Consider the following 13,843-nt stretch of genomic DNA (forward strand, 5'->3'; position numbering starts at 1 on the left):
CGTCACCCCCAAAGGAGTGAAATCTGCCCCCAGTTATCACTACGCTGTGGCACACATACTCCACGCAGTTTGCGCAGCAGAGACCTGCTGGGGATAAAAATAAACAAAAAGTTTTATTTCATAGAAAAATCATAGATGTGAAGAGGAAACAGTAGGGCCTGGTCTGCACAACAGAGTTAGGTTGACATGAGGCTGCTTACATTGACCTAACTGTGTAAGCGTCTACACTACAATGTCCTCCCACTGATTTAACTCACCTGCTATGCAGACCTAATAACGCCACCTCCCCGAGAGGCATAGTACTTAGATCGACGTAGCTGGGTCAATGCAGTGTCCATGTAGACACTGTTGCTTGTATCTGCTGTTGCTGCCTTTGACAACTGGAGTCCCTCTGCCCTGGGCTGGCAGCTGCTGGGTGGGATTCTCTGAGGCCATAACTCACAGACCACTTGCCCCTTTAGCCTATGCCCAGCACAGAAACGTGCCCAAGCATTGTCACTGCGCTAGGACGAGCCCCACATCCGGATTTGTCTCCGTGACTGTGGATCTGTAAGGCTGACGTCTCTTAACCCGACAGGATCATCGGAGACAGGATTTACCACGGGGAAGTCACTGCGAAAGAAAAGAGAACCAGCAGTCAGGACAAAGAGAGGGATAATAAACATTCTGGTCCCACAGATGGCGGGTGAGTATTGTTTCCTCTGGCTGTCATTTTGGGCAGAGTTCCGACATACCTTTTAATGGTATAAAAAAGTAATTTCCTTTCTCTCTACTGTGTGGCCTTTTTATTTCTCTGTGACAGGGCCTGAGATTTATGTAGTCTAACATAGGGACTTATACAGCCCCCACTACCATCGGCGCAGAACATCTCACAACACCCCTGGGAGTCAGCACTGTGCTGTTGTTCCCATTTTACAGATGAGGCAAAGAGAGGCTAAGTGAGTTGTCAAAGGTTACATAGGAAGTCTGTGGCAGAGCAGGGAATTGCCATGGGGTCTCATGAGTCCCAGCCTAGTTTTCTAACCATTGGACCACCCTTATTCTCCCTCTCTCTGCTCTGAACTTCATTCCTTTTTTATGCGTCTGTCATACTCCTACCCAAGCCTTTTAAAATCTCTCCTCCTCTGGAAGCCTGCTGTTTATGTACCCCTGAGTATTTCTGTTGCCTGTCTTTGCATCTTCATTTAATGGGGAACACTAGCTGCTGACAAAAGGGACCCAGCCCCAGGAAACCATTAACTTCAGGGTGTGGCTCATGATGTAAAAACAGCATGTGAAGGTCTCTTTGAATTTCCCTTGCAGGGAGAATGGAGTAGAGACTTTCAAAGCCTCTGGCACTATTCCACGCAAGACCCAGGCCATCTTCACGCTGCATTACGAAGAGCTCTTGCAAAGGCGCCTGGGAAAGTATGAGTATACTGTCAGCATCCGGCCCCAGCAGCTCGTGGGCAGGTTACGTGTGGAGGTGAACATCCTAGAGAACTCAGGCATCATTTCTCTGGAGGTGCTGCCGCTCCAAAACAGCAAGCAGAGGGGCATCAAGAAAGTCATAGGTGAATAGAGTGTGTGGCCTACAGCGGTGATTGTGTTGCCTCTTGTGAACTGGGCTGGGCCTGGTTAGTACATGTGTAACCCCGACAGACCCTGGTTGTCGGCAGCCGGGATCGAACCTGGGATCTAATGCGTGAGCCTCGTTTACTGTCTGAGCTAAAAGACACCTTTCTCTTAGCCAAGCGTAAAGGTCTTGACCCTTGACCAGGTTCATCAAACTTTAGCTGGTCTAGTCACCACTAGAGGGAGACAGAGTGCCACCCCAAGCTGGCAAGGGTTACACATGGATGGGATGGAAGATCTCCAGGGAAATCCCAGACTGATGGTGTAGATCAATAAACTACACTTTTCCCTCAGAATCGGCCATAAATCAGTGCCCCCGTGTTGCATTAGGTGACACTGAGCTGCGGAGGGAGCCACCTTTTGGTGGAGTCGTAAAACTGAGGCCTGGACCTTACACAACCATTGAAGACCACAGGGAACTTCTCACAAGGTAGGGAGCGGTCTGAACCCTGGTGGCCTGGCCATATGCCAGTGTGGGTTTTATATTTCAGTACCATTTCATTTAGAAACATTATTCCTTACTTCCCTGCTGAGCCACTGTGGTGCAGTGTGGTTGGCACATTCCGCCCCAGAGGTGGCTGCAGTTCAGTGCTAGGTAGCTGCTTTCTGCATTTTGACTCTCTAACTATCTGGCAGTCTCCATCCCCGATAGGGTGGGGATGCAGTATAATAGCAATGACCATTAAGGATTTTTTGGAGCTATAATGGTGGGACTTCAGCCTGCCTTCAGAGAGGTCCCTGGTTTTTGTGGCTTTAAGCCGGCATATGCGTACGTGCAGGTCTAAACAGCTAAAGAAAACTTTGAATCCTATTGAAATTAGGGCGTGATGCAAAGCCCACTGAAGTCAATGGGAGTCTTTCAAATGACTTGGATGGGCTTTGAATCAGGCTTTGAATCAGATGCGACGTTCAGCATCTGAGAAGCCTCCTTCCTGGCTCCGGATCTCCTGGGAACTTGTGTTTCCATCCAAGTGGACCAAAGCAGACAGGAAATCCTGCCTTTCAGAACACAGGAAATTTCGGTCCTTTGCCAAAGCAGCAGAGAGCAGGTGCAATGCTGGGGGGTCTAGCATTGCCCCATACGCTGCTCAGAGCCTATTGTTTTTCTTCTGCAAATGGGCAGCATGGACCATAGGATGCTATGACTTTGCCTGGAAGCCACTGCACGGTAGCAAAAACCCCAGGCTAACATCAAGTGGGAGATGGCCTTGCACTAGGATCATGGGTCTCAAACCCAGGTCTGGGGGTCCCCCAGACCACAGCCGCTTCCTGGCATCTCGCTGGTACCAGCAGGGAGCATGGGCTGGCGGCTCCTTGCTCACAAGAGGCACTGCCCACAAAGCTTCCAATTGGAGACGCCCGGCCTCTCTGATTGGCTCAGACTCACTACTTTAGCCAGAAGGAAGCACGGGAAGTTGTCTGAACAACTAGGTGAATCCCTGGCTGGCTTCTCCGTTGGACCGTTCTTGTTAGCCTGCTCCTAAACTGTTTTGTTTCTGATTTGTGCCTTCCTGTCCTGCTCCTGGTTCCTGCTCTTCTGCCTTATTCCAGATCCCTGCTCCTACACCCCACTCTTGGCTACTGATTCTGGCTCTGCCTCTTGGCTTGATGCCTGCCTCTGGCTCTGACCCTTGGCTCAACCCCCGACTTTGTTTCTGTTGCTGATCTGAATCTTGCTCTGACCACTAGGTCTGACCATCTACGTCCCGGTCTGTGACAGTAGGGTCAGATCCTCAGCAGCTGTAAATCAATATGACTCTAGTGAATTTCGTGATTTATACTGTGTGAGGATCTGGCCTGAAACGTGTGAATATGGAATAAAACAAAAGCCTCAGTCCTATCCCTATCAAAGCTGAGGCCTGAGGATTGGGCCTGAATGCTGCTGTTGCCCAGTGATTTCAGTGAGCCTCGGATCAGGCTTTGGATCAGGCAAAGCAACTGCAGCCACTGTCGTTAGGGTAAAATGATAAAGGTTGTCAGTCCCCTTGATTTAGCTTAGCTGAGGTGAGGAAAAGATGTTTCCCCTTGGGGTCGTAGTTCATGGTGAGATGCATTTCTGGTGTTACGCTTTCCTCCAAAGCATCTGGCATTGATCAAGGCCAGAGACAGGATAACTGAGCAGACACACCCTTTGTCTGTTCCAGCATGCATGTTCCTGTATTTAAACCACACATGGAAAAACTCAGTATTGGAGCGGCCTATCCAAATGTGACTCTGCGAGCACCAAACGTTCTGTGCAACATAACAAGGGGTTTAAAACATTTAATAGAAAAGTTGGACCCATCCAGTTCTCTTGTTATAAAAGTCTTCTCTGGCCATTAAAGGCCTCTGTAAGTGAGATAGCACTTTCAACGTCATGACCAGAGGAGGGGACTGGAACCCAGGACTTCTGGATTTTATTCATACATCTGCTACTCACTCACTTTTGCGGTCTAGATTGTCACCCTTATTCATGTTGAGTGGTGCCTCACTCCTCCAGTGGCAATATTGAAACCAGGAAGGTTACCTCAGGGATGAGGTGCTGCTCAGTGTAAAAAGGGGGCAATCTGGCCCTCTCTAAACTTGAGCAAGTCACGTAGGGTCTGCTTGGCTGTCCCCATCTGTAAAACAGCTACAATGAAGCCTACAGTATTTCTCGCATAGGTGTTGATTAACATTTAAAAAGTGCTTGGAGAGCCTTGAAATGAAAGGCCGAATTAGCGGAATAAACGAGAACGAGAGTAACATTTTCAGAAGCACACAAGTCCCGTTTTCCAAAGTGACTTAGGCTTCCAAGTCATTTAGGTGCTTTCTGAACGTTTTGCCCTGAAACACAGGGGTTCCCGATTTATTCTCAGTGATTCAAACAGCCGGAGCTTGCAAATCAAAGAGAAGCTTCTACCTTCCCGTCACCAAATGCTGACCCTGAAGATTTAGCATAGGGTATGGGTTCCTTCTGCCTCTGTAACCATAACCAGAAATATTTGAACTCCACCAGCAATGTCTGGGCATTGAATGTTTGTGAGTGAAATGCCTACCTGCTGTAGTGATTGGCACTATGAACATGAATGAAATGAATGAACATTTTCCAGATGGATCTAGCAATCAAAACATATCTGGCCATCACCCAGTCAGGGATTAGCCTCAGACATCTCTGAAGTGCCGAATGCATCTTCAGGATGCATTCGGAAGAGTCAGATTCCTGTCACCTGGCTAGATGTGCACTGGCTCTGCGGATCCAGCTGTAACAAGATCCTGGTGTGTCCATAAAACACTTAAAGCAGGATGTAGATGGGATTTAAAGGCACGCAGAGAGGAGGTGCTCTCTGCTGAGGAAGGACAGGAGTCCCCATTCTCACATTTGTGAAGTAGCACAACAGTCTTTGTTGTTGCAGTGGCAATGGCGAATGTTGTATTTCTGGCTAGGGATCTGAGCCACAAAGGTCAGACGCAGCTCCAGACTTCTCCACAGTTTGATACAGGGCTTAGGTTTGGTTTGTTATAAAGATAGAGGCCGCGTGGAGGTTCTGATTAGGTTTCCTCTCTGACTGACAAAGCTAAGCCAGGCCTCTCTAGCGTGTTTCCTTTGTAAGCAGGCTCACAGACATACAAACCAGCTGGGTTTATGTTTTTTCCCAAAAGGAAGCCAGAGGGCACATAAGTTTGGGGAAATGATTTCCTGAGCTAGGCAGGTGTCTGCTCCCTTTCTGCCACTGTAACACAGATAAAACAGCGTGGAGGAAGCTGAGGCCAGGAATTCCCGCTCTTTCAGATGACCTCAAAACATAGCCACTTTCCACATGATGTCTAAGCCCAGAATTCCCTATTCCTTCTGCTGAGGCCCCATCTAATTCACACCTGGCACCCTTCTCTCCCTAGGAAGCAGTTTGGTGAGAACGTTTTACCTGTTGTGTACTGTAACCCCACATTCCCAGGTAAAACCAGCCCCTGTTGTAGTTACCTCTGTTTCCTTTCTGTTTTACAGCTGGTGCTCAAAACCCCGAACTGCAGGGAGCTTTTGCTTTACTCCTCTCTCCTTCCACCTTCCTAGATGCTCCCATTTTAAAGCTCAGGATGAGCTCTGGGTTGGAGCTCTGTATCTGGACTCTCCCAAGCTCTGACCAAGTTTGAATTTGGCTTCACCTCTACACTTCATTGCTTGGGTACTCCACTCTGTAACATCAAATGAAGACAGATGTTAAAGGGTCAATTTTAGCAGGGGCGGTTTTGCTTTTGTCAGCCTGATTTGCACCGACAGTTGAATTCTAACAATTTGCCTTCATGCCTAGCTCATTGTGGGCATGAATCAGGCAGGTGGAAGCTCAAGCACTTGGATCTTGCAAGCCATTCGTTCTGCAGGTCAAATTAGACCAGGGGTTCTCAAACTGGGGGTCACAACCCCGCAGGGGGTTGCAAGGTTTTTACATGGGGGGGGGTTGTGAGCTTTCCGCCTCCACCCCCAAACCCCGCTTCACCTCCAGCATTTATAATAATGTTAAATATAAAAAAGTGTTTTTAATTTATAAGGGGGGGTCGCACTCAGAGGCTTGCTGCGGGAAAGGGGTCAGCGGTATGCAAGTTTGAGAAGCACTGAATTAGACCTATGAAAAGGGAGGTCCGAGCCTTTTTGGATGTTTACCCCTAAATATAACAGACTTTCCCCTCTAGGTCACTAGTTCAAATGGAGGCCAGGGTAGTAAGGAGCAGGCAGTATTTGCTATATGTCCATTTTATTTGACATGTCTCCACATCACAACAGGCACCAGCTAGTTTGTTGGAGAGCTCAGTGGAAAGGACAAAGGTTGACTGAGCAGCGTCTGAGCCACTTCCTCGACCATTCCTGCCCCAGTTGGTGACTCTCTAAGTGACCTTGGCAAAGTCACCTAACCCCTCTCTCCAGGCCTCTCATGTGCGTCATGATCTGTACAATGAGGATAACACTTACCCACCTTTGTGAAGTGCTTTGAGATGATGAAAGGTGCTGGATAATTGCAAAGCCGTACCTAGCACTTCTTGATCTCAAAGCACTTTACAAAAGAGATTAGGTGACTTGATCCTCAGGTAACAGATGGGGAAAGTGAGGCATAGAGAGGCTATCTGACTTGCCCAATGGTAGACAGGAAGTTCATGGCTAGGCTGGAGGTAGAATCCATATCCCTAGATTCACCAAGTGGAGTACTTACCTGTGTCCAGGTAAGAGCTGCCTGAAATTTCTGTTTGAGGGAAGCGCGTAGGGGAAGCTTGCATAGCCACTGCCTGTGATATATGATGAGGATCAAGAGGGTGCTTCCATTTCCAGTGTGATCTGGAGCATTTTACTAGCACTGAAGTAGGAGTAGAGAGGTATGACCACTGCTGGAATCCTGTGTCCAGTTCTGGTGCCCACAATCGGCACCAGACAAATTGCAAAGGGATCAGGGGAAAGCCATGAGAATGATTAAAGGATTAGAAGACATACCTTATAGTGATAGACTCAAAGAGCTCAATTTCTTTAGCTTAATAAAGAGACGATGACTTGATTACAGTCCATGAAGTATTTATGTGGGGAACAAATATTTGATAATGGGCTCTTCAATCCAGCGGAGAGAGATGTAGCATGATCCAATGGCTGGAAGTTAAAGCTAGACAAATTCAGACTGGAAATAAGGTGTAAATTTGTAACAGTGAGAGTAATTACCCATTGGAGCAATTTATTCAGGGTCATGGTGGATGCTCCATCACTGACCATTTTTAAATCAAGATTGGATGTTTTTCTAAAAGATCTGCTCTGGGAATTATTTCAGGGAAGTTCTCTGGCCTGCGTTCTACAGGAGGGCAGACTAGATGATCACAGTGGTCCCTTCTGGCCGTGTAATCTATGAAATATATCAGCCTACCTGGCAATGCAATTTCACTAATTGCTAGGGCTGCCTGTCAAACTCTGATAAAACCCAGGGAGGCAAAGGTGAAGCTCTCCAGGTAAATCAGAAAATGCAAATGTTCTTTTAACACAGTGTTATGAATTCTGGACAGTTTCCGCGTGTTGTCAGTTAACCAAGATCTTTGACGAGAGAAAAGATGGATGAAAAGAAGTGCCAATCCCAGCACATCTACTACACTGTATCTGAGGAGTGTATGTTACTCTAGTCAATTCATCACATTACAGAGCAGCCTTATAAGTCAAATGGAATCAACATTGAAATAAAATCCAATAGAAGAGATATTGATTTATGACTCCTCTTGCATTCTTCTGGGGCTGGAGAAATCCAGAGTGTACGTAGCACCAAACAGTCAAAGTCACGACTCTGGGTAATTCTCTTATAAACCCATTAAGACTAATTGTTAAATAGTTTTAACACTTCCTCATTTGCATCATAGTGTCCTGACTAATTCCCCATATGCTGTGCTGCGCCATGGTGAATCTGTCCGACATAAATAGAAAAGCTGTAATATCGCTGGTTGTGTTTTCCCTACCAGATGACATCTCCCCACCTCCATCTACCGTGATCGGCCAGACGAAAACGTTAGCCAAAGTGACCTTCAGTCCCAGTGTTGTTCAACAAACCCAGATTGCCCGCAATGGCATTCTGGGGGATTTTATCGTTCGATATGATGTCAACAGGGAGCTGAGTGTCGGGGATGTGCAGGTACAGTACACATGCCTCACCTTCCTTGTGCTATCGACTGTGCCAGAGGTAGCTGAACAGTGTTGGATGCCTGTGTTCCATAACAAATATTCCCCAATTGAGGGTCATTTCTGCAGCTAGTAGGAGCCTAACGGCCACATCTAAGTGGTGTAACATTGACCAGATTGCAGCCACCCTTGTACTGCCAACCCCACCGATGATTAATTACCCCTTCCCCAAAAAATCACAAGACTGGTTTAAAAATCATGAGATTATATCTTTTAAATAACAAATGTTGGGTTCTATTTTGTTGCCTTTTGGATTCCCAGCCTCTAGGGTGTCCTTGCTTGCAGGCTAGAAGCTTACTTTTTTCAAAAGACATGAAAGCTGAGATTCGAATGCAGTCTGATTCTGGCAGTTGAGCTTTTAAGAAACAACCGCTATTGGGAGACTTCTGATCCAATCCTCAGAGCCAGCAACACTGACACCCCTTATCTTGAATGTGACTCAGGGGAGTCAACTAGTCCCTGTATGTGATACTCCATCTTTAGCTGAGTAGCTTCCTTCCAGATCATTGTGTGCCTTTGTAGTCTACCAGAGCCACACCTCTATAATCAAGATGAGGGCAGTCATTATACTGCTCACTGGACCACATGTTGGCTTCTCTTGTCACAGAGCATGTGTTCTTCATACACCACTGATATGGAACAGCAACACAAGGGAACTCTTACTACTACATAAAAACATCTGTCCCCACAGGGAACTAGTTAAATCCCACATGATAGATAACTAAAACTCAGAGCCCAAGCATGCCCGGTATCTTTTAGCATCAAAGATTCACATGAAAGGGGACAATGGAAAAATTATATGTAAGAAAACCGTCAAATCAAAGTCACCCGGCAGCTCTACCCGCATACCTAGCAATTTTTCACATAAGTCAAATTGCAGCTATTAAAAAATGACAGTTTTAGTGAATGGGACGCAGATAGCTATGGTTGGTGGCTCTAAACAGGCACACATAGAACAATATCTCTTTTAGCTCCACCAGCTATTCACATAGGCTGAAAAATCACCCCTGTATGAAGACCTACGTAAGTCCTATTTTGATGGCTTCAGTGGGGACGTGGCCAGCCACATGGCCTCTGCACAATGTCTCAGCACACAAGTGCACGTCAGACAAAGTTCAGTGTATGCATATTTTTAAATAGATTCACAGATTCTGAGGCCAGAAGGGACCATTGTGATCTCCTGCGTAACACAGGCCAGAGAACTGCCCTGAAAGAATTCCAAGAGCGGAGCTTTTAACAAAACATCCACTCTTGTTTAAATATTGCCAGTGATGGAGAATCCACCACGACCCTGGCGAAATTGTTCCAGTAGTTAATTACCCTCACTGTCAAAAATATATGCCTCATTTCCATCTGAATTTCTCTAGCTTCAACTTCCAGTCATTGGATGGTGTTAGACCTTTCCCTGCTAGACTGAAGAGCCCATTATTGAATATTTATTCCTTGTGTTAGTACTCAGAGACTGTTAAGTCACCCTTTCAGCTTCCCTTTCTTAAGCTAAAGAGATGATGTTCCTGGAGTCTGCCACTACCAGGCCTCTTTCTAAGCCTTTAGTTTAGTCATTTTCATGGCTCTTCTCTGAACCCTTTCCAGCTTATCAACCTCCTCCTTGAATTATGGCAAGTGGTTCTGCGCTGCCTATTATGAGGCAACTTGCTCTCACCTCTGCTTGAAATCCATGTCCAAGCCTTCATCCTCTTTCACGCAGACCAGAGGTTCCCAAACTTCAGTGATTTATATCCCATGTGTGACCCCTTCACAGGGGCAGGCGAGGGGAAGGGGGGCCTGGTACTCATGGGGGCCAGAGGCAGGGCAGGAGGGGTGCTTGGTACCCCCTGGGGCAGGGTGCTACTCACCACCTGGCAGTTGAAGAAGCCTTCCTCTCTTGCAGCTGTCGGGTGGTTTTGGCTGCCAGGACCCAGCTCCCTGCCTGTCTTGCACTCATCTGCCCCGGGGAAGCAAATGGGGCCATGCTGAAGGGTTGGAGTTAGCAGGGAAGGCTGCTCCCTGTGAATACCCAGGCCCCTGCCAGACACAGCCCACTCCTGACCTCGTCCCTTCAGCACAGCCCTGTCCACTTCCCCATGGCTTTTTCCAGCAGGGGAAGCAGACACCCTGGACTTGCACTGAAAGGCCAGGTTCAGGAGGGGGCTCTGCCCGGCAGGGGACTCAGCACTGCCGGCCTCCCCAGCAGAGGTGGGTAGCTGCCGGATGGGGGCTGCTGCAGCTGTGGCAACACGGGAGCAAGACACACAGGGAGTCTTGTCCCAGCAGCTGAGACCACCCACACAGCCCCGTCCGCTTCTCCTGCTGTGCAGAGCTGCCTGCTGCCCCTGGCCCTTCAGTCCGGCCCATCCTCAAACAACTCCGTTTGTTTAGGAGCCAGTCCAAACCCGCCTGCCTTGTCTTTAAACCCTGCCTGGCCTTGCCCTCAGTTGTCTCCACCATTCCCTGCTTCCTTTAGCCCTACCTTGTCCTCTTTGTGGCTCCTGCCAGCTGGAACAGCCTTCCTGTCTCCCTCCATGCCACTGACTCCTCTAAAATCTCAGCTGAAAATCTCTCTTCCCCATTCAGCCAGAATCACTTAATTCTTTTCTGCCTCCACTCTGATTCCCCACTGCACCATGCAGCAGCGTCTAGCTCTGCTCAGCATTTGGGGACGTCCTTGGTACGAAAGACGCTATTCAGAATTAAGGATCAATCCTGCTCCCACTGGGGTGCATGGCAAAGCTGTTGACTTCACTGGGGGCGAAGGGGTCCTGGTGACGAGTGTGGTTGACAATATTGTGACCTGCCACGTGTCCTTGACTTTCTCCCCCTCCTTCAGATCCTGAACGGATACTTCGTGCATTACTTCGCCCCCAAGGATCTCCCGCCGCTGCCGAAGAACGTTGTGTTCGTGCTGGACAGCAGTGCCTCCATGGTGGGCACAAAGCTCAGACAGGTGAGCCAGGGGACGCTATGCGATGCAGAGTGGTTGGCTGTGATGTTACCATGACGACCACTTAGGCGGGTAGCCTGGCCACCAGCGCTACAGGGAAATTACATGGGAAGCCCCCGGCACCAGGAGGCCCTTGAGACATCTCAGCATTTGGAAGGAAGAGGAAGAGGATGGAGAGATTACAGAGCTGGGCTCATGCAAACCCTGAGCAAAATCCAGGCCTCACTGAAGCAGTGGCAGATTAACTCATGGGCCCATGGGGCCTGTGCCCAGGGGCCCCAGGCAATTTGGGGGCCCCCGTAGGAGTGCTGGAACCTGTATAGAAGTGGGGGGATCATCGCTGCTGGACCATAGCCCCACCCCCTGCTCGTCCTCTTGCCCCTGGAGCTAAGCTGTGGTAGGGTGAGCATATTTCCTACAGGGAAAAGGGGACACCAGGCAGGGCTTGCCCGAGCCCCACTCCCCCCACCCTACAGAGCTGGCCTGAGCTGCTCACCTGAGCCCTCCACTTCTCCCACACAGGGCTGGCCTGAGCCCCACTCCACCTGCCCTGGGTTGGGGGCTGGGGTGCCCGAGAGCAGCCCCTGGCCCATGTCCCCACCCCCCTGAGGCATACCACCCAGGGTAGGTGGAGGGTGTGGGGCTCACCGGGCAGCTCTTGCCAGTGCTTGACTTCGGCTTCCAGTCTGGCCAGGGGGCAGGGCCTTGGGGGGGAAGGGTAGGAACAGGGGGTGGGGCTGCATGGTGAGAGGAATGTGGGGGGTCCCAAATGTTCTTTGTGCCCAGGGCCACAATAAATCTTAATCTGCCTCTGCACTGAAGTCAATGACAAATCTCCTATTGACTTCAATAGGGCCCGGATTTCACCCTAGTCTCTGAGAGCTGAGTGCCGCTCCCACAGCTGCCAAGTGGCAGCAGCATCCAGAAAGAATGGGGGAATGGGGAAAAAACGGGGGAAGCCTAGAATCTAGGACACAGCTTAATCTGTAGGATCACGACCCTCCCAAATAGCTGTCTCCTTTCCCCTCATCTCATCTCCTCCCCTTCTAGGCGAGGATTAGACAGAGAGGCCAGCGCTGCTGAAAGCCCCTTGGCCTGTCCGGTAAATGGAGCGCCTGCACCTTTACCTGGCACAGGTTTAACCATGCCCCATCAGGCAATGACTCCCATCATTTCCAGACAGGCTAAAATGCCGCTGTGGGGGATCTGCACAAGGGCGGAAGCTGGTGCGAATCTGCAGGGGCAGTGCTGGGTTGGAGGCACGTCCAATGTGGCTTGGGGTTGGAACATATAATTAAGATGGGTGAGTGACATATCAGCCCAGCGCACGTCCTTCTCAGGTTCCCTGGCTAGCTGCGCTGACTGCTGATGAGATGTCTGGGAACAGCCCAGAGCCGTCTTCAGGAGTTAATTTATTTGGCTGCCAACACTGGCACTAACTTAGCAGATGTAAACCTAGTCTTGAGAGTTTGAACCATGATATTTATACAAAACCTTAACTTAGGGTGACCAGACAGCAAATGTGAAAAATCGGGACAGGGGGTGGGGGATAATAGAAGCCTATATAAGAAAAAGACCCAAAAATTGGGACTGTCCCTATAAAATCGGGACATCTGGTCACCCTACCTTAACTACATGCAGCCCTTGAAAAAAGGCAGATCTGTACTAGCATGTGCCCCACGTAACACTGGACTGTCACAGCATCTTGAATCAAGGTTTTCACTGTAATGGCCCCTTCTCCCTGCCTCGCCGAGCCCTGATTACTAGAGAAGCGCTCATCGGTGAAAGAGCTGCTTGCTGCTTCTGTGGCGCTCCAGAGAGGACTCCAGAATGACGCCATGGACCCTATGCTCTGGGCAGACTCGGAGTAGCTTTCTCCCCCCAGCCTGTGTATTTGTGTTTTAAATTCTGCTCTAACTAGGGGGCTGGGATTTGAGTCTGTTTAGTGCAAGGAGCTGGCTGGGTTTAGGAGCAGGTCTCCCAGGGTTAATCCCGGGCCATGCTGTTTGGAATAATAGCATGAACAAGAAATGCTAATGCCCCATAATCTTAGCCCTCGTCAGGAGGAAAATAAAACCCTTTAGTGGCAAAAGGTTAATCCTTCAATCCAAGACAATACTGGGGCAGTTCACACCGACTCTTGGCAGGCTGGTCATTCAGTGCCTTAATGCCCTGGCTCAGCATTACATTGCTTGCTAAACACTTTATCCCCCGTTTCCAGCAAGCGGGGCTGGTGGATGGGTTAGGCTTTCTCCATTCAATGTAAGAGACAACCCAGACGTTTTTCAGCCAAACAACACAGTCAGCAGCAGAATTTCAGGGGTTTGTTAGCAAAGCTGCTTTCCCGGACACATGTAGTTGGGCCTGCACTCATTCAATAGCCCCTACGTCTTTATTCAGAACCCGCCCTCATGTGTTCACTTAGTTAGCTGCATGTTTGCCATACAAGCCCTGGGGGAGGTAATTCAATGTACTAAAAGGCACACTTGATTTTAGTTTTCAGGGGAGGTGGTTAGGTAGGTAGTTGAAGTTGTCGCTTCTAAAGGAAGATATAGGACAATTATATATGATATAAGCAAGTCTACTGTAAAATAGCTAATAGAGAGGCAGGGCCTTCCCAGGTACGCATGGACAAA

General features: G+C 48.9%; 1 protein-coding gene and 1 long non-coding RNA gene across 3 annotated transcripts in view; one reads left to right on the forward strand and one right to left on the reverse strand.

Moving 5' to 3' along the window:
- ITIH5 (inter-alpha-trypsin inhibitor heavy chain 5) overlaps positions 1–13,843 on the forward strand; it is a 65,963-nt gene that overhangs the window by 14,103 nt on the left and 38,017 nt on the right. For both annotated transcript variants that reach the window (XM_039519607.1, XM_039519606.1), the window contains 4 exons: positions 578–685; positions 1,303–1,553; positions 8,050–8,219; positions 11,094–11,210. In XM_039519607.1, coding sequence (XP_039375541.1) covers positions 578–685; positions 1,303–1,553; positions 8,050–8,219; positions 11,094–11,210 — 646 coding nt within the window. The remainder of the gene's footprint in view (positions 1–577; positions 686–1,302; positions 1,554–8,049; positions 8,220–11,093; positions 11,211–13,843) is intronic.
- On the reverse strand, positions 144–11,230 carry LOC120395304. The gene is made up of 3 exons (XR_005592575.1): positions 10,737–11,230; positions 5,555–5,766; positions 144–612 (listed from the first exon to the last, which is right to left on the reverse strand). It is a non-coding gene; the product is annotated as an uncharacterized LOC120395304 (long non-coding RNA).

Source organism: Mauremys reevesii, linkage group 1 (genome assembly GCF_016161935.1).
Source record: "Mauremys reevesii isolate NIE-2019 linkage group 1, ASM1616193v1, whole genome shotgun sequence".
NCBI classification, from domain to species: domain Eukaryota; kingdom Metazoa; phylum Chordata; order Testudines; family Geoemydidae; genus Mauremys; species Mauremys reevesii.